Raw genomic sequence first — 25,977 nt, forward strand, 5'->3', positions numbered from 1 at the left:
TTCTCTCCACTCTCTCTCTCAAATCAATAAAAAAACCTATCCCCGGGTAGGATTAAAAAATATGTTTGTAAATCAATAAATAAAATTAAAAAAATATTAAAATATACATAGGATTACAAAAATACATACTAAACTACTGTTATTAAATTTATAAAATATACAAATCGGTGAAGTATTAACATATGTGCTTCTTTATCAATGCATTAAACAAGATTACCCCTATGACCAAGAATTAGAGTTTGAAGGAGTGATATATTTAAATGATGTTTTGAGATATCACCAGCTGTAGATGTATTGTGATATGACTAGAGGGCTGGTCCAGCCAATTACACTGTTAACTGTTTTCATAAAAAGAGGAAATGCTACCATTCTGTTGAGGGATACTAAGAATAAAGATCAAGTTGTTTTTTGTTTTTTTCACAAGTTCCCAGACCCTCTGAATCCTGTCTGAATTCCCAGGTTAAGAACTCCACTCTGGAATTTGTTTCCATACACTGTGTTTGTTGTTGTTGTTGCTTTCTTTATTGATTTTTTTAGAGAGAGGGAAACACAGAGAGAAATATTGCCTAGGCCAGGGAGGAGGCCACAACCAAGACATATACCCTTCACCAGAATCGAACCCAGGGCCCAGGCGCCTTCTGTCCACAGGCCCATGCTCTATCCACTGAACCAAACCAGCTAGAGCTCCACATACTGTGAATGCAAGGAGCAGCTTTGACGTGAGCTTGGTCCTCCTTGCAAACTGTGGAGAACAAGCCAGGTCTACCCAATGTCAGCTGGAACTTCTCAACGAAATGAGTGATGGATAAATATATAAGTATTTATTGTTGTGAATTATTCTCAAAAGAATGGCAGGGTTTGGGAAGAGCACTCCCCTCAATGTACCCCCTTGGCATATAGATACTCCTATCTAATAAAGAGGGAATATGCTAATTGACCATCACTCCATCACAAAGATGGCTGCACCCACAGCTGAGGCCAAGTTCCCTTAAGGAGCCTTAATGAGCAATCAGCAGGGACCTGAGGCTACACCCTCTCCACCCAGGTGGGGCTTGACAGGGGACCTCAAGGTGCACCCCCAGTGCTGTCTCGGGGGAACTCAGACCGTGCCCCTCATCCCAGCACCAGGCTGGAGGACCTCAGATGGAAACCCCCACCCACTGGGGCTTGATGGGGGACCTCAGGCCACACCCCCGCTCCAGCACTGGGCCAGGGGACCTGAGGCTGTGCCTCCCCACCCAGCCGGGCTTGACAGGGACCTCAAGGCATGCCCCCACCCCAGTCTGGGCTGGGGGACCTCAGGCTATGCCCCATCCATCCTGGCACCAGGCCAAGAGACCTGAGGCTATGTCCCCTGCCGGGCAGGGCTTGACTAGGGTGGGACTGGCCAGGTCTGGATCCAGCCCAATTGGGGGGAGGGGGAGCAGCCGGATCTGGGTCTCACTCGATTTTGAGGTGCATGTGTGTGGGTGGGGACTTGACTCTGGGTCCTGTGGTGTGCCCCAAACTCTGACAGGAGGAAGGTTTTCATATACATTTTACTAATTTTCTTTCATCTCTGACACTTCTATCATAGAGAAAGGCAAATAGCAATATTAAATTATTTCCTGTAATTAATTCCCTTTTAATGTGCACGAATTTCGTGCACCAGGCCACTAGTTTGGAACTAAAATAAATTGAAGCCCAACACAAGCAGGAAAAGTGTCTCCTTTAATTTTTTTATTTTATGTTTTTTTTACTGATTTCAGAGAGGAAGGGAGAGGGAGAGAGAGATCGAAACATCAACGATGAGAGAGAATCATTGATCCGCTGCCTCCTGCACGCCTCCAACCAGGGATCGAGCTGGCAACCCAGGTGTGTGCCCTTCACCGGAATTGAACCCAGGACCCTTCAATCTGCAGGCCCACACTCTATCCACTGAGCAAGACCGGCTAGGGCAAGTGTCTCCTTAATGAGATTCAGATAGAGAAGCCTGCTTTAGGAAGGGAATTGGAGCATAATCATTTTAGAAAACACATTTTAGCACAAAACAATTAAGTATGGTAGTCAGGAAGGATCAAAGAAAAAAAATCTGTTCATTAGATTTCCCTTTTTCCCATTGTTTCTGAGTTATCTAGCAAGAAATTTGGTTTTCCACTTTTGTTACCAGTAAATTGCCTATTTCGCCTTTGAAATCCCAAAGCCCTTTTCCCCTTTGTTCAAAATGACATTTATACTTCATTTTGCCCATCTTTGGGATTTTCATGTTAATTCCCCATGAAAATGCATTACATTCTGGCTTTCTCCCTTTGACCTGTGCTGTTAATTTATTAGCCCACCTAGAACTTTGAAGATGGGAGGGAATTTTTTTTTTCATAGCCCCACAGAAAGTTTCAGCAACTTAGGACACTATCTCAGTACTCATCATTTTAGAGGAGTGCATATTGAGAGGGATAATTAATGATGCGGCTGTTTTATTTTTGTGTGTGGTGTTTGTTTTTGGTGTGTGTTTTTTTGCAGATGTTAAACAATTGGCATAGATTAGCTCCTATAAGTATCTTTATGGGGAACAACATGCATTAGCTCATTATTTCATATTTTAGGGAACCTGAAGGACAGGGTCAGGCTTCCTTGTGGAAAGTGAATGAGACGTCCCACTTAGAGGCTTCAAGTACCGTGTGCAAACCTACCATTATCCACATATCATATCCGCATCGCCTTTAAAGATTCCCCCTCGGACTCTGCGTGGCTTCCGGCGCCACACCGGGTTTCCGCAGCCCGGAGCGGGGACAAAGGTGCAAAGGGCGGGAACTGAGTGGGTTGCCACGCCTGCTATTTAGGTTTCAATCAGGTCCGTCCCACGACTATAAATAGGCTGAGCAGCGCTCGCCACATCATTCCGCTGCAGGGTTAGCAGCTCCACATCCACCATGTCCGGTCGCGGCAAAGGCGGGAAGGGCCTGGGCAAGGGCGGCGCCAAGCGCCACCGCAAGGTGCTGCGCGACAACATCCAGGGCATCACCAAGCCCGCCATCCGGCGCCTGGCGCGGCGCGGCGGCGTCAAGCGCATCTCCGGGCTCATCTACGAGGAGACGCGCGGGGTGCTCAAGGTGTTCCTGGAGAACGTGATCCGCGACGCCGTCACCTACACGGAGCACGCCAAGCGCAAGACGGTCACGGCCATGGACGTGGTGTACGCGCTCAAGCGCCAGGGCCGCACCCTCTACGGCTTCGGCGGCTGAGCCCGGCTCCCCGCCCCGTCTCCCCCCAAAGGCCCTTTTCAGGGCCGCCCACCCCCTCACTTAAAAGGGCTGTTGCTTTCTTTCTATCTGCAGGTTATCGTCCTGGCAGCGGGTCAGTTACGGGTTTGTAAGTTGTCTCACCTGAGAAGTCTGTCCACTGAGTTTTAGGGGGAGGAGGGCTGGTTAGGGAGAAACTGATGTGAAAAAGCCTGCAACCGAGGCAGGTGCCCTTCCCAGACCCTAAGTCTGATGGTTGAAACCCTGCCCACTGAGCTGATGGGCGGATGCTAACTGCCATTTTGGTAATAAATTGGTGGCTGGGAATCGTGCATAGGAGCGTTTCCAAAGGACTGTGATGGCAATTTTTGCTGCGTTAACATGGGTGTCCTGCCCCTAGCCCAGCCTTTGTCACCCAGAAGCCAGCCTCTGCCCGTTTCCAGGTAAATGAGGGAAGTTCTGGGGTCTATTCTTAGGGGTTCGGTCCGCTCAGCATTGCTGGTTCACAGACCAGAGGCTTCCACACCTGCGTTGGAGTCCAGCGCATGGACGTGGAAAAGCATCTGGAGCATTTGAGATCTTGCTCCCCGTCATATGCTCGGTTTGGCTTAAATTATGTATTTTTTACAAAGAAAAGCATTTTCTATTCCCACATTAGTACTTGCCCTCCACGTCCACACTGGCCCGGGTCCCTCTCCTCCTGACCAGGACCACCCCCCTCACCCCCCAGTTGCTGACCGGAGCCTGGGGAGACGGGGAGGCCGGATGGGAACAGACTGGAGGAGACTGAGTCCTGGGAATGGCGGGTGCGGGTCTAGTTTGTGAAACGAGTTACAAGTGTGGAGAGGATTGTGTGCTTGGCCATTAACAAACCACAAACCCAATTCTAAATGCCGTCCTAAAAGACCAAGATGAAAGCAGTTGTAACCATTTTTCTCCCAGGAGCGCTGCGGGCGCCCGACAAATGTCCCTAAAGACCCGGAGATACAGCGCCGAGCGAGGTCCCTAACGGCCCCGGGCGGGGCGGGGCGGGGCGGTCATTAGAGCCCGAAGCCCCGCGGGGGGAGGGGAGCCGCAGCGACACCTACAGGCCGTCCCGCGCCTGGAGCGGAACATTCAAACGCTGGCGAGGCCTTAGGCGCCCAGTGATGGCGTTTTATCTCCGAGACCCGGCGCGCCAGGGCCCAGACGGGAGCCCCATGGAGAGCCGCGTCTCCCGCCGACGAGGAACGTGAAGGTGAGCGAGCGCTGCGGGGCACGATTTCCAAGGGGGATGGAGAGTGTACACGCGGGGACGCCCTCCCGGAGGTTGGCCCTGATGCTCAGGACCTGGACGTGCCAATGCTCAGCTCTTTATGGGAAAAGGTGGGTGGCTCTGAAAAGAGCCTTTGGGTTCGAGAGGGGCCTTGGCGCCTCACTTGGAGCTGGTGTACTTGGTGACGGCCTTGGTGCCCTCGGACACGGCGTGCTTGGCCAGCTCGCCGGGCAGCAGCAGGCGCACGGCCGTCTGGATCTCCCGGGACGTGATGGTCGAGCGCTTGTTGTAATGCGCCAGGCGCGACGCCTCGCCCGCGATGCGCTCGAAGATGTCGTTGACGAAGGAGTTCATGATGCCCATGGCCTTGGACGAGATGCCGGTGTCGGGGTGCACCTGCTTGAGCACCTTGTACACGTACACCGAGTAGCTCTCCTTGCGGCTGCGCTTGCGCTTCTTGCCGTCCTTCTTCTGCGCCTTGGTCACCGCCTTCTTGGAGCCCTTCTTGGCGGCGGGCGCGGACTTTCCGGGCTCGGGCATGGTCGGGAGCTCAGCAGATGCAGTAGGCGAGAGGAGAGAAGAGAGAAGGGGACGTCTCCCTTTTATGTAGAACTTGGTATGCAAATATGGTGTTACAGCAAAGTGTGGTGTCTGATTGGTAGATATTCAGAGCGACGTCAAAACATTATCTCTGTCCAATCTGAACGCGAGTCCCACATTTGAATTTTCACTGGTTTTAAGAGACGCTGCAACCTTTTCCCCAACTGATAAAATCAAGGTATTTAGATGAACCATCACTATTTCTCTTCTTTACTTTTCGACTACCCTATCTTTTTTTTCAATTTTAAATATATATATATTTTTTTATCGTGGACAGCATTACAGATATCTCCCACTTCCCCCTCTCCTCTATCTCCCCCTCCTCCCAGCCCCTACCCACCCCCAAGGCCCACGTCCATGGCCTGTGCATATAAGTATATAAGTTCTTTCGTTTTCTCTTCTCTCCTTCCCCCCACCCTACATCGAGGTATGTCAACCTCTTCCATCCCTCCCTGTTTTGAGACTCATTTTGTTGTTCAATTCATTTGTTCTCTAGATTCCACAAATAAGTGAGATCATGTGATATTGGTCTTTCTCAGTTTGGCTGCAGTCTTAAGCAATGACACCATTCTTTTCCAAGCCCAAACAGGCTTATAACATGTGCCGCCCAAACAGGTTTATAAAAATAACGCCCCTGCCTTTTCCTACTGTTTCCGTGTTCGGGGGTGGGAGCCAGTACTGCACGGCGCCAAGGGTCCTGTTCCTTTGAATTTCTTAAGCTACAGGGGCAAGCGGAGGAAGGACAGACAGGGAAAAAAATGGGTGGTTCGCCATCATCCAGAGGCGCCTGAGGGCAGTGTTGTTTCACAATGCAGAGAGGTAAAGTGAAATGAAAGGCCAGGGGGTAAATCCTCCTAGAGAAAGCACAATAATGTTACTTGAAGGGAGATTAGGGAGGAATTTGTTGGCCAATATGGTTACAATGTTTCATCCTGAAAAGGGTCAAATCATTCCCAGTCTAGTCACAGAGGAGGATCAAATAGTTCTTCAGTGTAACTTGTGAAGTGATTTAAAAAATCAAGTAAAGGAAACTGGTGTTTAACAGCTAAAAGAAATTATCCTCATTTGGCTGAAATCGACTTCTTTGCTAGTTCTTTAATTCCCATCTTTTTGCAGGGAGATGCATCCTTTCGGATTTTGGCTTTCTCTCCTCCCCCTCCCCCCAACAGCAAAGCCCGGGTGGCAGTCTGGCACCCAAGGAGACCACACTCCTGGACTCAATACCTTTGTTTTGTAAGATAGTTGACTTGCTTTCTCACTTCAGCGTGCAGGAGGAAACCTCCGGGAGAGAGACCTATTCAGCTTCCTCGTGTCTCCCTCGTTGCTGTTGTAACCAAGGCAGCCACGTCCAAATCACAGCGAATGGGCTTTATTTGTATTTGCTTAATCCTAAACCCCTACCTGATTGAATTTTACTTTTTCTGAAAAGGAGACAAGACATATACGTAACGTAGCAGAAACCGAGCTTTTATGTGATTAGCAAAGCGTTTACCTCACCTTCCCAACTGCCTCCATAGCTGCTGCTGTTTTACTCAGACCCCGGAGTCGGTTCATAAGCACTTGTCTGTAGAGCCGCCAATCTGTGACCTGCTGCCCCTGCCCCTGCCTCTCGTCCCACTTCTCTGCCACGACTCCTCCTGGGAGACATCCTCTTTCCTTCATCGGGGCCTCCTGCATCCCCAGTTTCCGTACTGGCCTGGGTCCTGGAGGAATGGGATTGATTCCCCCTGACCCTTGCTTCCCAGTTGATTTTATAGTTTCCTTTCTGTTAGGGTCGCCGAAGGAGGAGCACACGAGGCCGAAAGGGGTAAAAATTACGAAGTAGTTAGGTCATCTGGAAAACCATATGGGCTGAGCCCCACCTGGCGGCAGCACCCAGGACGGGGAGTCGGGAGATTTTAAAGGACTCCAGGCGGGTTTTTTCTGGGTGCAGAGTTCTCTGGGCCGGTGGGTACCCAGGGGGACAATACTGGTCTTAGCAAGTGGAATGTGGTCTCAGCAAAAGGGAATGTCGGTTGTGAATTGGCCTAAAGGTCAGTTCCCAGGGAGGAGGTATCGAGTCGATGATTTGGATGCGATTATTTGGTCTAACACTTTCTTCTAGGGCCTGACTACTCAAATTGGGGTCCCGGGGCCACCAGCAGCAAGTCTCCCAGGAACTGGTTGGAAATGCAGAGCCTTGGGCTCCACCCTTGACCTACAAACCAGACTCAGCACCTTAAGGAGACCCCCACTCCCTTGGTGCAGGTGGAAGCCAAGTGCTGAGGGGTCTTTGCTCTTCACGGCAGGGAAGGGTGGCTGGGGGATACACAAAGGGCGCGAAGGAGCACATTCCCCCGGAATCCCTTCTGTTTCCCACACATATTTTTAAACACTCCCCCTCCACCCCCCCTTTTTTTTTTACTTTTCCTCAAGGAAATATTTATTGCATATTAGTGATCATATTTTACAGAAAAATTAAGTGTATGCACTTTTCAAAAACATAACATTGGAATCAAGGCATCTATCACATTTATATGCTGAAGCCAACTCGCCCTGGTTTTCAGAACTCAGCCATCCACCCTGATTCTGGTCCAGGGCCACCCGTCCATGGTTTCCAATGGCTGAGGATCTTGTCAGTCTTTGGAACAAAATCTTCTTTACGGATGACAATCGTTTCCACAGGAAACCCTTCCGGGGGCTCAGTTATTTCAGTCCTTAGCTCTAACTCATCACTTGGCTCAGGGCTTTCATATGCTGACACATCTTTCTGTTCTACATCATCACCTAATTGTTTGTGCTCCTCCCCTCCCTCCGCCCCCACCGGAGGGAAAATCAAGGAGCCCAGCAGGGCCCAGGTGCCCGATGTCTAGGCAGCCTGGTCCAGACGCGTGGCCTGTGGAGCAAGGACCTAAACACTCTCCCTTTTCCATTCTTTGTCCAGGATTATTTGTTGTCAGTTATCATTAGCATTGCCATTAGCTTTTTAATTGTTCTTATTTATTTATTTATTTATTTATTTATTTATTTATTTATTTATTATTTATTTAACTAGTTGAGAATGTTAGTGTATTTCCATTTGGGGTAAAATTGAAAGCCACCATCGGTGAGACAAAGCTCTGAAGTTAAATCAACATGAATCCCTTCAGCTGTGGGAATTCCCTTCCTCAGTTCCATCCTCCCCAGGAGATTCACCAGGAGAAGGGCACTTGTTTGTGCAAATACGTGGGACTGTTCCGTGACTGATGCACGTTGCCCGGAAACACAAGACCTTTGTGGTCTGATTCACGTCCAATGAAGGAAAAAGGTGAATCATAAAGTAAGAGCATCGGGTCAGTAACCCTTGACCATTTGCCCAAGTGTAACCACTGGGTTTACAGGGTTTAAATAATGGGTATGAGGACCAAGCAACTAATTTTGAGTGTGTGGATCGTGAATAGATTCATAAGGAAAAGCCACAGGCCCAAAATGGCACAACTGGTGGTAAAAGCTCAAGAGAACAAACTTAGATTTAATAACTGATGTAATTACAGCTCCAACCTCTCCCAGACAAGTAATCACCCCTCCCCCCACTTTTTTAAAGCGAAGGGAGAAATGTAATCTTCATCAACTACTCTGGAATTTTCCAGTCAAGTACCAGTAAGGTAATCAGCCTAAAGAATCCTCTCCTTAGAAAGAAGAGGCCATCTGCATGATAAACATCCTCTCACCCTCTTCCCCCACAGAAAAGACACCTCGGCCCAAGAATGCGCCTTTCTTTTCTGTTGTAAATCACCCTCGCCCCGCCCTTCTTCCTATGAAAACTGCAGGTTGTTCGACCCCCAAGAGCCCCCTGTAGTAGCTAAAAGCCACGCTGCCTGCAGCCTGATGCACGAAACGCTAGAAGACAATCAGGCCTAATTTATTCGGCTGCATTTTGTGTGGCCACAAGATGAACCTGGCCTCTCTATAACACTGAAGAGTGGTGAGGATTGACCCAAAGTGGAGTATTCATTCCACGTGCACATGAATTCAGTGCGTTACACAGGATACAGGGCAGATAAAATAGTCCCAAGAATTGTGTTAAATAAAAAAGAGGTTCAGACTTGGTAAGAAGACACCTCTTTGGAAAGGATTATGGACAGGAGGAAAGCGATTATTGCAGTAGGCCCCGGGGACTGGCATAAGGTCTGCACGCGTCCCAAGGTTAGGCAGAAGGGATTTTCTTCAGAGGGAAGCGTTAGCAAGATTAGGAACAAAAGTATAGGAAAGTGAGAGAAAGTGACTTGATTGGGTAGCAGATCAGGAAATATTTTACCCTGAGGTCTTTCAATTCTCCGGAGGGACCTTCAAGAAGGTGGAGGGTGGGTCAAGGTTCAGGAGCCTGGGGGCATGGAGAAAATGTAAAGTTTGGCTGACAAGCCTGTTATTCTGATTGATTAGTGGGGACTAGCAGCTCAACTAATCATCTATGAATTAAAGAGCGGGGATTGGGAGAACCTGTGACTGAGGTCAACAGAGTTCACCCTTGAGGCCTCAGGCTTTGGGGGAAAGGTGGCTCCCTGCGGTAAGCCACTTCTGGAATTCAGAGGAGGGGTGGGGTTTCTCTAACCTTCCCAGTGTTCTAGGATCTCAAGTCGCAGATAAAAGTCAATATTGTCAGTTACATTCAACGATATCTCATTGAGATCTTGCAGGACCTGATGTTTAAGTACAGTAACCCTGTAAAGGATTGAACACACTTGGTTTTACTTTAATCTGAAATGAAATTTAACTGAACAATTATCAATAAAAAGGCAAGTTGGTTGCCGTGGAAATGGCCTCTCCAGGTAGTTTCTGGATCCAGTTATGACCGATCCTTTGATGATGAGCTGAAGAGTGTTACTTGGACCACAGGATTCATTGAAAAACAAAATTGAGTACTTTGCTTTAAATAAGGAGATTTTTTTTGATGGACTTTTCCCCATAAAAATTCTCTCCAGATCCAAGAAGTGATTGATATTTTAAGTTCTAGAGAAAATATAACTCTACACAATGGTAGGTATTAACTTAAATGTAATATGTAGTTAATTGATATATGATTGTGGTCTCATGGATGTTTTATGTTTTCATTTGCTTTCTCAGAAAAGTATTGTTAAAGTTTTGGAATATGTACAATATTTTATATTTTTATGATGTTTACTTTTAAAGCAAAAGAACGTGTGTAATAAAAGTGTGCATTAGAAAGTGCTACATTTATTTGAGTCTGAAAATAAGATGCATAGATTTAAAAAATAATAAAGAAAATAATAATGAGGGGGAAATATGGCTTGGACATGTTCACCAAGGGACAGCAAGTACAGTGATGTTGATGTCAGACACATCTCCAAGCTGGAAGGACCCGTAAGGCTGCAGAGACACTGAGGGAGTTTTATTTCCAATGTGGCGGTTACTATTCTGGGAAGCAAATGCCTAAGGACTAGATAAAGCACAAAGCCAGATAACAAGAAACCAGGGAAAAGGCTGGAGATTTCCTGGAATGAGAACCTAGGAGCTGAAACCATAGTGATGAGCACAACAAACGGGGTTCCCTGGGCCACATTCCATGATCAGGACTGTGAGCTTTGTTACCTACAGTCTGCCCCGGGGGAAGACACCGAGCATAAAGCCAAGGTCCGTTGAGAAAGCGTAGGGTAGAGGGAACAAATTATATTTTGAAAGATTCCTAAGAAGATCTGGGCAGGGCTGGGTGGAGGACTGGACACCTGCCACACGGGTTTAGAGGGGAGAGCTTCAGTGACAGCGCCTTGAAATGAAAAACTGCCGCGGGCTTTGGGCGCCACCTAGTGTCGGGTGAAGGCAAAGATTAACCCCTTATGGACACAGTTTCCCAAAGGGAGAGAGTAAGAACCTTGAAAATGAGATGGACAACTTTTACAAAAGTTAAACTTAACATTAAGGGATAATTTTCAAGAAAAATAAATAAACAAGTTGTGATTACAAGGAAATGGGGTGGTGTAAAGCCATCTCTCCTATACCCTTCAACCCAAATGATACCAAGCACAGCTGGCTTTGCAGGTTTTAGTGAAGTGTGAGGAACTGATCATCCCTATTGAACAAGGCGTTTCCAGGGGAAAATAATAGGGCTCTTCCCCTTTTCCCCTTTGAAAATGCATGACCTCATTATGTACCTACCCTACATAGAAACAAAGGACGAGACAGGAGAGAAAACTATAGTCTTGTCTTATGGACATTCATTTAAAAAGTGCTAAAACACAAACAAATGAAAAGCAAGAGGATATATTATTTTAAAAAATAATCGTATACATGTAGGGCTTATTCCAAGAATGGAAGAAAAGTTTGACATCATAAACCTTCCAGTGAGAGATATTAGAGAAAAACTATGTGGTCATCACCATTGATACAGTGGAAGTATCTACTAGATTTAAGATAACACTCTTCCATCTTATACTTTTTTTAATTTAAATTTTTATCAGACATTTTCAATATACTGAGAATGAAAAGGAATAGCTATTTCATGAGGAGTACCTACAGAGCGCATAATATTTAATGAGCAATTTTGGAAGGATTCCCAAAAAGCCAAAAAGGAAGGCAAAAGTCCTACTTTTGTGGTACTACTATTCAACATGGCACCAAGGGCCCAGCCAATATTTTTAGACCAAGACAGGAAGTACTAATAACAGCGATTCAATAAGAAGTTATCCTTCTTGTTTGAAAATAATATGTCATTGCAAAAGTCCATGAGTATGTATAAACGCTTAGATTTCACAGAGCGCTACCGGGTGGGTGGGCATAGGACATCACGGCCTTCCTATAACATCAGCAGTGACCTATCTGGAATGGAAATAAAACCCTCACACCATTTACAATGGTACAACAGGCAAAGGATTCTAAGGCCAAGAAAAAAACACTCCATATCCATATAAATAAAACTGTGAAATGACACTAAGGGAGACACACCAAGATTCACGTGTATTGATAGCTAGCTATGCAACGTTTATGTCTTGTGATGATTTAATGTGCTAAAATGCTCATAAATTCCAAAATAAGCTAAACAGGTAATGTTATGCCACAAAGCCCTGATGGATTTTTGGTGAAGCATTGTAAAAGTCATGTTGATGAGCAAGAATAATCCAGATGCCCCCCCCCCCCCCCCCAAACACACACACACACACACACAGAGGCAGACATAAAGAATGGTGGATTCCGACTCGGGGCTGGCGCTTTAAGAGGGGCTGGGGTGATCCTGAGACACAACCTTCAGGAGTCAGGAGCGACGCCCATGTTTGCTCAAGTCTTTCTGGCCAAGCTGACCAGAGGGTGCTGAGCCTGGCTGGAGTGGGTCTAAATGTTTCCTGCCGTGATCTGGAATGATCGCTTAGAGTCACACACAGAACATGTCCTTCCGTGCAATGGCTGAGAGCAGGGACCCCGGAGCTGAAACTCCTGTGTCAGCGTCCCGTCTGCCGGGAGTGACTAGGACGTTGGGCACATTAAGCTTTGGGTGAATCGGTAATTCCGTGGGTAAGATCGGGATGACGAGAGCTCACAGATGTGTTAGGAGAATGACGAGTGAACATCTGCAAAGCACTGGAAACGCCTGGGCGTTTGCAAAATAATCTATACAAATAGGGTTATATGCAAATTGGTCGGGACGCTGTCACAGTTACGAATGATCAGCAGGCTTCCTACACAGCAGGCGCGGGCGGGCAGGGCCGTGGCGGGGGTCTCTGTGTGCCTGTATCGGGGTCCACAGTCCTCTGCCACCGCCCAGCCCGAGGGTCTGCAGGCTACCCCCAGCTCCGGCCTACCTCTCTGGGGCGATCCATCGAGGACCCCCGGGTGGGTGGGCGGGCGGGGCTCCCGCACTGTGACAGGGCACAGGCCTGGCTGGGGGACCCCCCCTCCAGTGAATGATTTCACGCACCGGGCCACTAGTAACTAAATAAAATGCAGCTGCACAGGGAAGGGCGTGTGCCGCCTGCACTCAAGTCTGAACTGTCTTTTGTGGCTCAGGCCCCTTCCTTTATGACAATAACAACAACAAAAAGAACACTGAAGTTATGCAAAGCTTACTACTTTCACATGTGGGTCGAGCTGAACGTTTATTTTTCCTCCTGATTTCAGGAGTTTCAACATCTTCGTGAGCCTCTGAAAGTACTGTGGGCCCTGGGCCTCCTGGCCGAATGCGCCGACGGCCCTGAAGATGACACTTAAAAACAACTTATTTAAGTAGGAAAACATACTCCCCATTCACTCGCGCACGTACACCCCTGGCCCCACACCAAGTGCCCTGTGGTGACGGTAAAAGGGGTGCTGCCGGCAAGGCGTTTGGGAAGTTTGAGGGGTGCCCTCAGCCTTCAGCTCAGAAGCAGTCGGGGGAGAACACAGACCACGGAGGGCGGTGCCTGCTTCTCGGTCACCAAACTGCTCGGTTTTCTGCTTTTCTCTATGAATGGCCCGCAGGACGGCTCGCCCCAAAAAGAGGCCAGGACCCCAGGGTCTGCGGACCAGCGAGCCTCAGGCGACAGGCGGAAGTACGCGCCGGAGACCCCGTGGGGGGCGGGGGCAGCGTGGGGAACAGAGTGCGTAACGTGGCGGGCGCGTAACGTGCGTCCCTCTCAGGCTGTGGAGGGACCGGAAGCCAGCGTGTAGGGAGGTGGGTGCGTAGAGTCCGCGGAGGAGTGTGGGGACGTAGAAAGGACGGAAGAACTGGCGGATAGCATTAGGAGGACGCATGCGCGACGGGGCCGGGGGGGGGGTGAGTCCAGGAGGACGCATGCGCGGGGGCGTGGTTAGGGAAGACCCCGGAAATGGGGCGTGAGGTTGAATACTGGAGGACGCATGCGCGGGGGGCGTGGTTAGGGAGAGGCACCGGAAGTTAGGCGTGAGGTTGAGTTCAAGAGGACGCATGCGCGGGGGGCGTGGTTAGGGGGCGGGAAGACACCGGTAGGGGGTGTGGGGTTGAGTCCAGGATGATCCAGGCGGGAGCGGTCTGGGATGGGGAGAGCGGGGCGGGCGGGCCTCATGGCCCCAGAAAGAAGACCTAGAGCAAGTTCCTGAGAATGGAGACTTGGTGGAAGGGCGTGATTGATGGCAGGAGGAGGAAGCCCGTGCCGAAGGCCTTGGAATGGGGAGATGGCGGAAGCGGGGCGTGGCGCGATTTCCTTTCCACCCCTTCGTGCCCGCATTGGCAGGATGGCCTCACTTCCAGTTTAAACCTCAGTGGTGTTTCCGGCTGGTGTGGCTGTTTGCTGTTAGCATTTCGGAGAGGGGCAGTTCTCCAAGTGTGGTCTCCGGACCAGCTGCTGGGGCGTCCCCTGGGCAACAGGAGAGGGCAAATGGCCGGGCTCTGCCTTCCCTCTGACTCGGTGCGCACTCAGGGTTGAGACGCTTTAAACTGTGTTGTTTCCCTTAGTCCAGGCGCCGGATGTGAACTCGCCCGCGTCCGCTGCATGACCGTGCTCCCCTTCAAGGCCGTCACCGCAGCCAAGACAGTGAGTGCTTAGGCCTCACCTACTCAGACCTTAATTCCAGAAAATGCGTGAGAAATAAATTGTATGTTTACAAAGGGGGTATGTTAGGAGAAAGGTTTGAATTAAAAGTAAATGCAGAATTCCAGTACTTACTCCACACATTTTATTAATCACATCATGGATGTGTTGCCAATCCTCTCATTCAGACTTCTCTAGGCAAAGGTGGTCCATGGGAAATAATGAATTCCCAGTAAGTAGGCTTGTGACCGAAGTAAATTCTATTTTTATGATTGAAACAAGTAATAAAATGAAGCTAAAATAAAACACCGTGTTTGGGCTCCTCCACTCAGGGAACGACCTTTTGATGAATCGATGTGCAGGAGCCAGGAGGGGTTGGATTTGTATGGGAGAAACAGTCATTCTCAGGCAGATCAGACTTGTCGTACTTCATAACTTCTGTGGGATGATTCACATTTTCAGTTACTGTTTGCATTCATTTCTTCTCTGCATTCATCTCTGCCCTAACTGAAAAAAAATAAAAGGTGTTTATTTGTTAGGCGCCATTTTTCCACCTTCATTAGTATTTGCTACACAATGAAGTAGATCCTTTTTACATTTGCTTGTATCCTGTGCTATGAAGTATCTCTGCAGGGTCACCTACACTTTAGTCATTATTAGCGTGAACAGATAATGACTCAATTCATACTTAGGAGATGTTCCTGAAAAATATAGGCTCCGTGCTCCACATCCCACAACTACCCATCTTGGGGTGGTATTCAAACAGTTCAAACGTTCATATTCTCTCCCCCCAGTTTTTGAGTTGCAGAGAATTGGCTACTCTGATTTACATTTTAAGTCAGCGACTAAGGAAAATATAACTGGTAACAATTGCTAGGTCCATAACAGATTGTCAGAACTGTTTTTAAGAGTTTTACATGAGCCCGGCTGTGGTGGCTCAGTGGTTGAGCATTAACCTATGAACCAGGAGGTCATGGTTCGACTCCATGGTTAGGGCACATCCCCAGTGGGGGGGTGTGCAGGAGGCAGCTCATCATTTCCATTTGGTTATTTTATTTTTTATTGTGGTGTTCTGGAACCAAATTTTAAATATCTCTGAGTTCCATTTTCTTCTTTTTCAAATCTGTGTAGGCAAAAGGTGTTTTTTGTTGTGTGTGTGTGTGTTTTTTACAGCTATTACAGTTAGTCACTGAAAGTCTTTTAATTGCCTTTTTACTCATTTTGAAATGAGCAAGAATAATCCAGATGACCCCCCAGCCCCAAAACACACACGTGTTTTGGCCAGCTCACCTGGCAACTGTCTGTTGCTCTTGTTCTTGCCATAGTTTCCTGGTTCATGGTGTATTTGGTTTATTTTGGTTGTGATTGGATCTTGTGTCACGGGAGATTTCCCAAGGCCTAAAACATAGCTTTTTCCTTCAGGGAGGATTTGTATTTGCCTTTACCAGGTGGCTCCAGGGCTCAGAACCAGTGTGGGGTATCCCTACACTCAGTTCTCAGCCTGGGTGAATCCCTGTGGCATTACTGCCAGGAACAAGTCAGCTGGGCTTTTGGTCCAAATCCTCCATGGTGAAACCTGCCCTGCTGGGCCCCGGGGTTCAGGGCAGACTCTTCCTTGCAACCATCAGTGTGATTGATTTGTGTGTGTGTTTATTTCTAGTTCATCCTTCCACCCTGAGGACGTAGCTTTTGCTCTGGTGCCCAGCTTCACCGAGAAAGATTTTTTTTTATCAGGTTCCCCATCATGGAGAGGCTTCATAACCCCCCAAAGCAAAGCTCAGCTTTGGTTAAAAGCCAGCCGGGGTGTTTGGGGTGTCACAGGGGTCAGGCCCCTGGACTGGAGAGGTCCTTGCTTTCTTAGTGGCTCTCTTCCTGGCTTTTAAGAATATTAAAAGTATTATTCTGGATTTCAATGGCACCCACTGGCCATTGTGTGGAAGGGGGGAAATTCTCCCTTCCCTCCTCTGGTTCTTTTGCTTCGCAAATAATCTTATCGACAGAAAATAGATTAACACGAGAAATGCACATGTAATGTCGTGCACACAGGGACCCCACATACGTAAGTCAGACAGCGGCATCTGTGAGAGGTTTGGAGATAGAAAGGGCAACAAGGATACAAGACGTTCTGAGCTAGGGATGCTGCCTCGCACTTTGGGGGCCCTCGCACTTTGGGGGCCTCAAAGCCTTGGTCATTGCAGCCTAGGAAGAGCAGGTCCATAGAAGTTTGTCCCGCCCTAAAAACAGGCCAAACAGGTTCTTCGGGAAGCTCTTATGGGCGAGGTCCCTAATTCAAGTTGCAGGTAATGGAGGGGTAGAGCCCTCTCTTGTGCCCAAGGCTAACACTGCCTTTCGCCCCCAAACAACCTGCTTGTCAGGCTCTGAAGGGGCCTCTAAACCTGGCCCCACTTCCTCTCCCTCTGCCCTTGGGATGCAGCACAGGCCACGCCCTCTCCCTCCCTCCCTCGCTGCTCAGAGCCTCAAGCAGAAAGAGGACCAGGCGCAGCAACCAAACAAGAAAAACCTCGGTATACTTCATGAAAACATTGTTTTCAACCTTTCCTCAGCGACAGTTATGTCGTGTTTTGTTTTTCTTTTTAAAGATTACCTCTAAAGAGAACTTGTCACAAAATATTGCACTGTGCTTTCCTGAGGGGTCTTCATCAAATCCCTGATCAATTCTGTCTGCACACGGGGATGGGAGCTGTACACTTGCAATGGCACTTTCAGGACCAATTAGTATTTCCTTGTGGTTCCGAATGGCTAATGGTTCTACAGAGCTGTGCTCGTCTGACATCTACACAACTGGTGGCAGCTATTCTTACTGCTGGATAATTCCCAGGTATTCCCCACACCTCTCCGTTAATAACAAAATGATGTAGCTTTCAACTCACTGAGAAACCAGAGAACAGATTCTGAGTGAATGAATGGATTACAACTCATTTGTTGAAGGACTGGGTGGCTCTGAAAAGAGCCTTTGGGTTGGACAGGGGCCTTGGCGCCTCACTTGGAGCTGGTGTACTTGGTGACGGCCTTGGTGCCCTCGGACACGGCGTGCTTGGCCAGCTCGCCGGGCAGCAGCAGGCGCACGGCCGTCTGGATCTCCCGGGACGTGATGGTCGAGCGCTTGTTGTAATGCGCCAGGCGCGACGCCTCGCCCGCGATGCGCTCGAAGATGTCGTTGACGAAGGAGTTCATGATGCCCATGGCCTTGGACGAGATGCCGGTGTCGGGGTGCACCTGCTTGAGCACCTTGTACACGTACACCGAGTAGCTCTCCTTGCGGCTGCGCTTGCGCTTCTTGCCGTCCTTCTTCTGCGCCTTGGTCACCGCCTTCTTGGAGCCCTTCTTCGGGGCGGGCGCCGACTTGGTTGGCTCGGGCATAACGGCGACGGATGTCTCACTGGCTAACACTGGGAAAACAATGATCCCTCTACAGTGGCACGATTATTTATAGACGAAGCATTCAAATGAGGCTAGTAAGATTGCGATCCTGATTGGGCCATTCGTAGGTTGTCGTCACAAATGAGCATGTAAATAAACCTTTCGTAGTACCTTCTCATTGGCTGTTTGATTACTTGGGCCCAATCAGATGTTACCCAGAGCTGCTGGAGCCCTGGGCCAGCACTGTGCCGTGTACTTCAGAGCCTGTGAAACTTCCTGACGACGCGCCAGCCGCAGGGTTGTGGGCGGAGGCCCCCTGCTGGCCGGTACACCTCCTGGCAGCAAGTGGGGCGCGCGCCAGTGGACACCGAGCGACCCAGCTTCTGTCCCGGACGCGGGAGCTGGCGCAAGGGCTGCGGCTGAAAAACGCAGTGTCGCGCGCCCGCGGCACTTTTAACCAAACCACGAGGCCCTCAGCAAGGTGTTGTGCGACACTGAAATCGAGCATCCTCAATTCTATCCGAGCTCCCATGTTTGGCCCTAGCCGGTGTGGCTCTGTGGATAGAGCGTGGGCCTCCAGGGTTCAGGGTTCGATACCTACCTCGGCTGCAGGCTCCTCTCCCACACAGGCCCTGGTCGGGGCACTTGCAGCAGGCAACCAATTCATGTTTCACTGTTTTTTCCCTTTCAACACTCTCCAAAAAATAAAGTCCTTTATTATTTGAACTACTTGGGCGTATCTTCCCCTTTGTAACCACCCAGTTGTCAATTCTAACTTAATGTCCCAAGAGGTTAAATACGTCTTAGGGATTTGGGCGCCTGTAGAGGTCGCCAAATACCTACAGTAATGGAAATGCAACACTTCGCCAGTGAGTGTCAGTGTGGGGCAACTTGTTTCAAAGTATCTTTGCGCTCTGCACATCAGACAAACCAGAATTAGGCCCAAAGCAGCCTCCCAGTCCTGCTAAACCCAACCCCTCCTGAAACTGTAACAAGTACCCAGTCCCGATACCGCCCCATCCCCGGAAACCTCCCTTCCCTTGAGCCACACCCATCTCCGCTGCTCCAGCCCAACAGGCACGACCACGAAAAAGTGCAACAGCTCTTTCCTGGAGACCGTGGGTGGCTCTGAAAAGAGCCTTTGGGGTTGTGTTGTGGTGCTAACAGTTGGCCAAAGGGACTTCCTACTTCTTCTTGGCCGCCTTCTTGGGCTTGGCTGCCTTGGCCTTGGCGGCCTTCGGCTTGGCCGTCTTGGGTTTCACCGCTTTGGCCTTGGCTGGGCTCTTGGGCACCTTCCTGGGCTTGGCTGCTTTCGCCTTCTTCGGGCTTTTTGCCTTTTTGGCCCCCACAGCCGCCGCCGGCTTCTTGGCCTTCTTCGGGGTCTTCTTGGCGCTCTTCTTGGGGGTGGCGGTGCCCGCGGCCTTCTTGGGCTTCTTGGCCGCCCCCGCAGCCTTCTTGGCCTTGGCCGCGCCCGCCTTCTTGGCCTTGGGCTTGGCCTCGCCGGAGGCCGCCTTCTTGTTGAGCTTGAAGGAGCCCGAGGCGCCGGTGCCCTTGGTCTGCAGCAGGGTGCCCTTGCTCACCAGGCTCTTGAGGCCCAGCTTGATGCGGCTGTTGTTCTTGTCCACGTCGTAGCCCGCGGCCGCCAGCGCCTTCTTGAGCGCCGCCAGCGACACGCCGCTGCGCTCCTTGGAGGCGGCGACCGCCTTGGTGATGAGCTCGGACACGGGCGGCCCGGACGCCTTGCGCTTGGCGGCGCCGGCGGACTTGCGCGCCTTCTTCTTCACGGGAACCTTCTCGGCGGGGGCCGGCGCGGCGGGGGCGGCGGGCGCGGTCTCGGACATGCTGCGGGCGGGCGTGGGAGCGAACTCGAGCCGGAAGAGCGACACTGGCCGGGACTCAGGCCGCGCCGCCGCGCCCGCGCGCTTATATAGGGCGGAGCTGCGCCGTGATTGGTGCGCTGTCCAGCCCGCCTCGCTGGCAGCTGCAGAGTGTCCTGTCGGATCCCGAGTTGTGTTTGTTACACCTCGAAAAATGCTCAAAATATCAAAATCCCCTGCACCGAATTGCCCGGTTTTGCTCCGAAAGGGATCCCTGAAGTCTCAGGCTTCTCCCAGGGGTCCCGTTACGCGGGAACGACACACCTTTAGGCGAAAAACTAGCAATATTTCCCACCGTGCGCGTCAGATTTCAACTCTGAGAAACAAAACTTTCTATTTTCTGCGTAAATTATGCACCGATCTTTAACGGTGGAGTTTTCTGACCTCTCACATAGGATTCTCCAAGTGGTTAGGTTCTCACACATCCAAAAACCATGCCCCTGGGATGAAGATTTTTATTACAAATCTGCCCTTAAGTGAGGGAAGTAACACAGGCTCCTCGGAGAGTCCTGCCTATGGAGCCGAGGGCATTTGAGTTCATCGAGCTGGATTCCTTTAATGCCAAACGAATTATTGCCCATGAGGGGTCCCCTTCGGGAGCCCCGAGACATCAGTCTATGCGCCCACGGTTTTCTTGCTGCGGGCAGCACCCGCGATTTTAAACAATTCCTTCCAATAATTCGTTCACCGTCTGCTCCCAAGGGTTGGGGGCGGGGCTGCTGGTTCCCTTCCCCTGGACAACTGCTCCAGGAGCTCAGAGGCCTTCGATTCAGGGACTTGGGAGGGAAGGGGAGGCGAGACACAGGGTGCACAGAAATGGGAAAAGGTTTATTTGCACGGAACCCACAGGGGATGTCCACAGAGTCCCTGGCAGGGGAGGGGCACCTTGAGGGAGGTCTGCGGTCTTGCTGAGTTCTCTCAGCCCATACCTTAGGGTCCCATTGCAATACCCTATAGGTAGACTGGAAATTCAAAAGTTGGCCATAAAGGGACGTAAATCAGAAGTGGAGCTTATAAGGCAGCGACTCCTATTGTTAGAGGAACCCAGGCCCCCTGATTTACTGAATAGCGGATCAAGAACGAGTCCACCCCCCAGATAGGCTGAGGTCATGAGGCTCGGGGCCCGGTGCGTCCCCGGCGTTGCATAAAGAAGAAAACACGTTACACGGAGGATGGAATGACCGGCTTCATTTCCCATCCCAGGAGCAGAGTTTCCAGGGGCTCTGGAATGGAGCCGCTCCCTCTGAAGACGTGGTTGGTTGTCTTTGCACGGTGATGTCCTTTGGGTAGCTGTCCAACGCGGAAGTACAGTGGGCAGTGAACACCCAACCAAAGGAATTTTTCCAGAGAAATGAACTGGGTGGACTTGTCTCTAGAAACTGCAAGCCATGCCCTTGAGCGAAAAAAAAACCACCATTTTGGCCAGGGCCTGCATTGATATGATATTATTTCGTCGGTGTGACGGCTGGTTGTAACATGGGTTTGGGGCGATCACATTGATTTTTAGTTTTATTGCCCCATAGTTTCACACACAACAGACCCTACAGAGGATGTCCATAAAGTCCCGGGAAGTGCAGGTGCACGTTGAGAAACCTGCCTGTGTTCTTGCTGATTTCTTTTGGCGGATGCTGGCGGATCACATTGCAATACACCAGTCCTACTGAAATAAAAACGAGAAGACAAATCTACATGATGAAACATTCGTGAGATGTTGAAAAATCGCCTTATTTAAATTAATGCTGAATGTGGTTCAAAAGTGATGTAAAATAGCAAAGGTTTAAAGCCTTCATGTCTAAGCAGTTTCAATGGAACCGGCTCATGCTCTTGAACAATAAGTATGCCCTGTGCCACATCCTATCTAATAAAGAGGGAATATGCTAATTGACCATCACTCCATCACAAAGATGGCTGCACCCACAACTGAGGCCAAGTTTCCTTAAGAAGAGCTTAACGAGCAATCAGCAGGGACCTGAGGCTATGTCCTCCCCGCCCCCGGGGGGCTTAACAGGGGACCTCAGGCTGCTTCCCCCTCCCCAGTGCCAGGCGGGTGGACCTCAGGCTGTGCCCCCAACCAGGTGGGGCTTGACAGGGGACTTCAGGCCAGGCCCCCCACCCTGGCACCAGGCCGGGGGACCTGAGGCTACACCTCCCTCCCTGGCTGGGCTTGACAGGGGACCTCAAGGTGCACCCCCAGTGCTGGGTCGGGGGAACTCAGGCCGCATCCCCGCCCAGCGGGGCTTGATGGGGGACCTGAGGCTGCGCCCCCTGCCCCGGTCTGGGCTGGGGGACCTCAGGCCACGCCCCCATCCTGGCGCCGGGTCAGGGTGCCTGAGGCTACTCCCCCTGCCCGGGAAGGGCTTGACAAGGGTGGGACTGGCTGGGTCTGGGTCTAGCCCAATGGGGTGGAGGGCCGGCCGGGTCTGGGTCTCACGCGATTTTTAGGTGCATGTGGGTGGGTGGGGACTTGACTCTGGGTCCCGTGGTGAGCCCCAGACTCTGACAGGAGGAAGGTTTTCATATACATTTTACTAATTTTCTTTCATCTCTGACACTTATATTTAGAGAAAGGGCAAATAGCAATATTAAATTATTTCCTCTAATTAATCCCCTTTTAATGTGCACAAATTTCGTGCACCGGGCCACTAGTCTATCTATAGAAAAGACTAAATATGCTAAGTGTCCTTCCCTCTGTCCTACCACTTGTTGTGACGTGCACTGACCACCAGAGGGCAGTTGCTCAATGCAGGAGCTGCCGGGACCACACAGAGAAATGCCACTGCGGACGGACCTGGTGCCCACTAAGCAGCACTCGGCTTCCCCAAGTGGGACACAGGCCCCACCACTATCCCAGAGTGACACCCACCAAGTCGCAGCCAACGCTGCGGGGACCCCATGGCAAATTCGTGCACATTGAAAGGAAATTAATTAGAAGAAATATTTTAATGTCACTATTTGCCCTTTCTCTATAATAGAGTGTCAACCAAATTCATGATTGACAATGACAGATGGAAACATGCATGGGATTGGCGCCAGCGAGAGCTTTATATGTGTCGTGCATGCGCGAATCAACTTAGCCTTTTATAGAAATAGAACATGATTGCTTAATTAGACCTGCTTTCTGATGTAGTTAAACTTTTTCCAGCCCAGTGAGGCACCCCAACTTCTCTTCCAGGTAATTGTCAGCAACACAGCAGTAAATATCAACACGAAGCAGATTGTTATTGTAGATCACGCAGGGAGAACAAAGGGTAAGATATTTAACTGCAGCAGTGTTTGACTATATTCTGCACAGTGAGAAAACCTGAAGTCATTTTCAAGGTCCACCATTTCTTACTTCTTTTCAGTCGGGTCAAGTTTCTAAGCTTTCTAAATCTCCGTTTTCTGACTAATGAAAAGAAAATAGGATTCCACCGAATCTCCTATCTACCTACTCCAGGACTTCTGTGAGGATCATATGAGATGAGGCACGGGAAAATGCTTCACAGACATTTGGTTAAAGTGCGAAATGTTTGCACCTGGCTCTAAAGCAAGTCGCTTTCCTGGGCTGAAGAAACTCCAAGGAGGCTATTCGTTGCTATCGTTGCTAGAGAGAGGAAGCCAGGCTTTGCTACATGACGTCATTACCCGGGAGGTCGAAAGCTTAGCATATTAGCCTTTTACAGATATAGATATTTTTATTAATTTCAGAGAGGAAGGGAGAGGGAGACAGAAACATCAATGATGAGAGAGAAACATGGAGCGGGTGCCCTCTCCTGCACACCCCACCCTGGGGATGGAGCCCACAACCCGGGCATGTGCCCTGACCGGGAATCGAACCCTGACCTCCTGGTTCCTAGGCCAATGCTCAGCCCCTGAGCCAAGCCGAACGGGCCAGATTGCCTCTTCTCTCTGTGGAGAGGACCCAGGTGCCGATGATCTTACTGGTGTTTGACCAGAAAATTCCATCCTGGTTGATGGAGAGGTTTTACCTGCAGTCACCTTGGGTATGAAGTGTAGGCTTTGTATGTCGGGCTTTTAGTGTTGCAGAAGCCCAAAGAAACACCAAGCACGCTTCCTAGAGAAAGGGAGGGACCCCGCTTATTAACACCAGTGGACCCCGGGAATCATTTCCAAATCAGAGTGAAGAAACACGCAGAGGGCTTCCCTTTGTATAACCTTCTGGGGCCTTTGTCTTGCAGATGTAGTTCCGCCCCCTTTCGTGGGCTTACAGGAAGCCCCAGGTGTTGGGGGTCCCCAGGCCACATCCAATGATGATCGTCCTGGGGCCAGCGATAACGACCCCCCCAGGGCAGTGCATTGTTCACGTTTTTTATGGCCCCACACGCCTTGCAAGACCAGTTTCCTCCTCATTAGCACGAGGGCACCATTGGGCCTGTGTGTTTGTGTGTGTTTTAACAATCGGATGTGCAGATTTCAGGTGATTCTGAACCAGTAACTCCAGTGGGTCTCAGAATCTCAATATTTATCAAGTTCCTCAGGGGCCCACCCAGCTCGGGGAAGGACTACGGTGGCCACAGGCCGTGGGGTGAGCGTGTGGATTTCCGGACCTGCTTGTGAGACCTCCCCAACGACGTGGACACCGGATATGACCACACGGTGGGCGGATGGGGGCGGCAGCAACCGAATCCTCACGTCCACAGGTTCCTACCCGGCCGGGCTCCATCGGGCTACGGAGGAGTACGGGACCAAGCGGCCACAGGCGGAGGACTGGGCCCTGGCTGCCCGTCGACAACCGGAATCCCTAGCGCAGCGTCTCCACTCCTGGTCCTAGGTGGTCACGCTTAACAAAAACCACCCTTTCCCACTGTGGCCGGTGTGGCTCAGTGGATAGAGCTTCAGCCCATGGACCGAATTCGATTCTGGTCAAGGACACATACCTCGGTGGCAGGCTTGATCCCGGGCCCTGGTCGGGGCGTGTGCAGGGGGCAATGGATGTGTCTCTCTCGCACTGAGGTTTCTCTCTCTGTCTTTCCCCCCGCCCAGTCTCTCTAAAATCAATAAATAATGAATGAATGGGAAACACGTCCTCTGGGGAGAATTAACAACAACAAATCACAACTGCACTGCGAGCTCGCTGCCTCGTTACTGAGTCGATGGACAGCCCCTGCTTTGCACCTTCCCCCTCCTTCCTCAGGAGGCCGGGGGCTCACGCAGGTGAGGAGGCTGCACTAGGAGTTGCCTCCAGGATCCCAGGTCGCATCCGTCTGACCTCGAAGCTCGGGCTGTCATGACCAGTGTTTTTCGGATTGGAGGTCCGAACAATCATTCAGGTTGGGAAGTCAGATTAGTGGCAGCAGGACGGAAAGAGCTAGAAGAGGGTCTAACATATGGACCTGTTAACGAAAAAAACCCACAAAAACCATTGAAACCTGTAAAGAATTTTTGTGAGTTTATTTGAGCCAAACTGTCGACATATGCCGGGAAGCAGAACCTCAACAAATTGAGATGATGCTCCGGAGAATGGAGGGTTACATCTGTATTTATACATTGCAATGAAAGGAAAGGGACCTAGGGGAGTTACATGAAATCCATTGGTGACAGATTAGGGAGGTGGGACAAAGCAAAGCGGGGAAACCTCTGGGGTAGGGTGAAAAGTGAAATGATGATGGATACAGGATACTTTAACGTAATTAACAGCTGACAATTAACTTGATAACAATAACAATGAGGGAATGTCCTGGTGCCATTTGTTGTGCCCTGAGGGGTCCGGAGTAAAAAGGAAGTTACAAGTTACCCAGACAGCTCACAGATGTGTTATCTTAGAGGCAAAAAGGCAAATGGCTCAGTAAAGATCTAAGCTGATCTTTGTCAGGGAAAATATTGGCCTAGGACATGACTGCCCACTCACTATAACCTGTTTGTAGTTAAATATTTAATTTTCAAACCATCCTTTGTGGTTATTTTACATCTGAGACTGCAAGACTGCCACGCAGGCCTCCCCTGAGCTTGTCAGGACAGCATGTGGCTCCTTTTGTCCACAGACTTTAGCCCGGCCGGCCTGGCTCCGTGGTTGAGGGTTGACCTTTGAGGCAGCTGATCAGTGATTCTCTCTCATCATGGATGTTTCTCTTTCTCTCTCCGATCCTCTCTGAAATCAATAATATATAAAATAAAGTGAAGGACGGTGCTTACATGTATTTAAAAATAAAATGAAATGTCAGTGACCTGCGCAGCTTGAGTGGGAGGTGGGAGCT

At 50.0% G+C, this 25,977-nt stretch overlaps 4 protein-coding genes across 4 annotated transcripts; 1 reads left to right on the top strand and 3 right to left on the bottom strand.

The window, feature by feature from the left end:
• Positions 1-2,889: 2,889 nt before the first annotated feature.
• Positions 2,890-3,266, top strand: LOC307093033 (histone H4). The gene has a single exon (XM_079760713.1). It carries the CDS (start codon positions 2,910-2,912, stop codon positions 3,219-3,221), a length of 312 nt encoding a protein of 103 aa, XP_079616839.1. The 5' UTR covers positions 2,890-2,909; the 3' UTR covers positions 3,222-3,266.
• Positions 3,267-4,585: 1,319 nt separating this feature from the next.
• Positions 4,586-5,070, bottom strand: LOC307093032 (histone H2B type 1-C/E/F/G/I-like). The gene has a single exon (XM_079760712.1). It carries the CDS (start codon positions 5,011-5,013, stop codon positions 4,633-4,635), a length of 381 nt encoding a protein of 126 aa, XP_079616838.1. The 5' UTR covers positions 5,014-5,070; the 3' UTR covers positions 4,586-4,632.
• A 12,416-nt stretch (positions 5,071-17,486) lies between these two features.
• Positions 17,487-17,921, bottom strand: LOC307093381 (histone H2B type 1-M). Its single transcript, XM_079761442.1, has one exon. It carries the CDS (start codon positions 17,904-17,906, stop codon positions 17,526-17,528), a length of 381 nt encoding a protein of 126 aa, XP_079617568.1. The 5' UTR covers positions 17,907-17,921; the 3' UTR covers positions 17,487-17,525.
• Positions 17,922-19,014: 1,093 nt separating this feature from the next.
• On the bottom strand, positions 19,015-19,793 carry H1-4 (H1.4 linker histone, cluster member). The gene has a single exon (XM_079761441.1). The coding sequence runs from the start codon at positions 19,745-19,747 to the stop codon at positions 19,091-19,093; it is 657 nt and encodes a 218-aa protein (XP_079617567.1). The 5' UTR covers positions 19,748-19,793; the 3' UTR covers positions 19,015-19,090.
• Positions 19,794-25,977: the final 6,184 nt, after the last annotated feature.

The sequence above is a fragment of the Cnephaeus nilssonii genome (assembly GCF_951640355.1).
Source record: "Cnephaeus nilssonii genome assembly, chromosome: 21".
Classification (NCBI taxonomy): Eukaryota; Metazoa; Chordata; class Mammalia; order Chiroptera; family Vespertilionidae; genus Cnephaeus; species Cnephaeus nilssonii.